The 2,986-nt window shown below is 43.5% G+C and overlaps 1 protein-coding gene across 1 annotated transcript; it reads left to right on the top strand.

Moving 5' to 3' along the window:
• Positions 1–1,300: 1,300 nt before the first annotated feature.
• Positions 1,301–1,741, top strand: LOC142429460 (small ribosomal subunit protein uS12-like). Its single transcript, XM_075534557.1, has one exon. The coding sequence runs from the start codon at positions 1,301–1,303 to the stop codon at positions 1,730–1,732; it is 432 nt and encodes a 143-aa protein (XP_075390672.1). The 3' UTR covers positions 1,733–1,741.
• The last annotated feature ends 1,245 nt before the right edge of the window (positions 1,742–2,986 follow it).

Genomic DNA, 2,986 nt, shown 5'->3' with positions numbered 1-2,986 from the left:
CTCTAACCTTCAAATGCTTCCAAAGTAAAAGGTAACTTAATTTACTTTTAACACTAAAAGAAGCCTGTCCGAAATGCCAACCTTCTTGGAAGACAGCATCTCCAGCCTGGCTTAATTGTGGTAATGTTTATATACATAAAAATATCCACTGGAGGCCTGTCCCTCTATGTACATAGTAATCCCATTGTGCAAGATAAATGTATAAATTACTAGAACATCACTATATATCTGTGCTCGTCTGGGTTGACCAGAGAAACAAATCTAAGGCCACTCCTATACAAGGGGGTATCCCCTTGCCGCCCTCCACATACAAATGGAAAAAGCTCCCTTGGGCAGAGACTTGGTTGTATGCATTTTACCCTCTAGGCGAGCATTGAGCAACTCACTCTATGCTAATGTACCAAGTGGCATCCGCTGGAAAGGCTCTCTCTGGTCACAGTAAATTTTTTCATACAAGCAGTTTTGCTCAAACCTCGTTTTTTGTGTGTGTGTGTGAGATGGATGATTGAAGAGAACAGCGTGCAGTTGTGGAATTTTGTTTCCTGTTCATAAAAAATGCTGCAGAAAGTGTTGTGATGTTGAACACAGCTTACAAGGACAGCGCTAGGAGAAAAACTTGAGTTTACATGTGGTTTCCTCATTTCCTAAAAGGTGAAATGTCGGTTGGTGACAAACTTCATTCTAGAGGTCCATCAAGTTCCTGCATGGATGAAAACATGGACTTGGAGTTCGTTTCATCAGGTCAGACTGTTATTCATGCTTTCTATTGAGAGGTTCTGAAAAGATTGCGAAACAGTTCATGACAGACCTGATTCTTCCACCATGACAATGCACCTGATCACCCAGCCATCTTAGTGTGCCAGTCTTTGGCATAAAAACAGCATGCCTCTCTTGCTCTATGTACTGTACTCACCTGACCTTGGTCCATGTGACTTCTTGTTTCCATGAATGAAGAGGAACATGAAAGGACAGCGGTTTGATGACATAGAAGAGGTGAAGAAAAAAATGAGGGAAGTGCTGTCACCCATCCCAACAGATGGGTTTGAAAAAAATGTTCCCAAGAATATAATCGCAGACTTAGAGAGTGAAGAGTGTATTAAGTGGAAGGGAGAATATTTTGAAAGTGAAAAAGCTGTTTTGAAAACCATTTAAATGTATAGCTTTGGGGGAAAAAATCTGGGTTTTTTGGGGGGTACACCTTAGCTTTAGAAAGAGCTTTATATAAAAGGGATTTGTCTAATATAAATTGTGTATCAAGAAAACATCCTGCTCTTTCGCTGGGAGTCACGGCATCACCAACATGGGCAAGTGCCGAGGTCTTCATACTGCTAGGAAGCTCAGCAGCCACCGACGGGACCAGAAATTGCACGATAAACAGTACAAAAAGGCACATTTAGACACAGCTCTGAAAGCCAACCCCTCTGGAGGCACTTCCCATGCAAAGGGAATTGTGTTGGAAAAAGTGGGAGTGGAAGCCAAACAGCCAAATTCCGCCATTCGCAAGCGTGTCCATGTCCAACTGATCAAGCACGGCAAGAAAATCACAGTTTTTGTGCCCAACGATGGGTGCTTGAACTTTACTGAGGAAAACGATGAAGTTCTGGTGGCTGGATTTGGTCGCAAAGGTCATGCCATTGGTGACATTCCTGGAGTCCGCTTTAAGGTTGTCAAAGTAGCCAATGTGTCCCTCCTGGCCTTATACAAAGGCAAGAAGGAAAGGCCAAGATCATAAGTTTGATGGTGAATATGTAATAAATTTTCTTTGCCAGAAAAAAAGAGAAAACATCCTAGCCCATTCCAGATCAAGTCCATAAATCTGATATTAGCCCATAAGTCTGATACTAATTCATAAACATCTCTTCAGATGTACACAGCCATATGCCATGATGCAAGAATTCAGGAGGATCACAGGCCGGTGGGTGAGTCTTGTGGATCCAATGGTGATGGAAGCATCATAGGGCTGGGGCAGGTATTTGCTGCATGGATCACTGAGGTCATAGTGTGGTTCCACATGGCTTGTGAAGAAGAAGAGGAAGAGGAAGGGAGAGAAAGAGAGAGAGAGAGAGAGAGAGAGAGGAAGTTCTCCTGAAAAGGCCATGGCTAGAAGGTGGCCTTATCTGGCTAGGACCTGATTGACAGGCTAGAATCCACCCCTTCACTTGTAATATTCTCAAGCGGCCATGAAATTATGTAACTACCTGTGGGGGGGTGGTCAGATGCTTACAGACATCCTGCCTGAGGGCAGCTAGTCACCAGACTACAGGGTAGGCCTCCCTCCCTGAAGTGGGGGACAATAAACTATTCCTCCCTGAGGCCTGCGACCAAGCATTCACACCCTACCAATAATGGTCTCTATCAGTTGAGCCAGGGAACAGTCCAAACTGGCTCTGTGACATCCAAAGTTAAGTTGCCATCCTAAATCTAGGATCTGCCCATCTTGTCACATGTATACCCCCAATCCCTCTCTCCCTATTGCATGTATGTCCCTAGACCACCCCCTCTCATTACTGCATTACCTATAGCACAACCCCTTCCTGTGACGTTTGTCCTCACCTGTAATTAGGGGACTTGCATGTCCCCAGAGATTATAAAAAGCCTGGGCTAGCATTAAAGTCTCTCCCTCCACGTGGACCACCAATCAGGGCTGAGGTAAAAGCATACTACCACGAATTGTGACTGACTCCATTTATTTCAATACTTCTCTTCTATCTCTCATGCTCTCTATAACTTTACTATGATCTTTACTTATTATCACTGTACGATTGCGCCTACCAGACCCGTAATGATGTGGTAGAGGCTGATTTCCCCTGACACCTACCATATCATCTTTCAGAAATTTCCAAACCTCTGTTCCAAATGGTTTGGGTACATCTGTGAAGTACTGAATTTATTCAGAAAAACAGTAATTAAGCATACAGCCAACGCTGCAATGAAAGCATTTCCAAAAAAAAAAAAAGAGAAAGCATTTCCATACTTGAATAATTTG

The sequence above is a fragment of the Tenrec ecaudatus genome, chromosome 16, assembly GCF_050624435.1.
Source record: "Tenrec ecaudatus isolate mTenEca1 chromosome 16, mTenEca1.hap1, whole genome shotgun sequence".
Taxonomy (NCBI): domain Eukaryota; kingdom Metazoa; phylum Chordata; class Mammalia; order Afrosoricida; family Tenrecidae; genus Tenrec; species Tenrec ecaudatus.
Note: the sequence above shows the minus strand (reverse complement) of the source record. Positions and strands in the feature narration are given on the sequence as shown.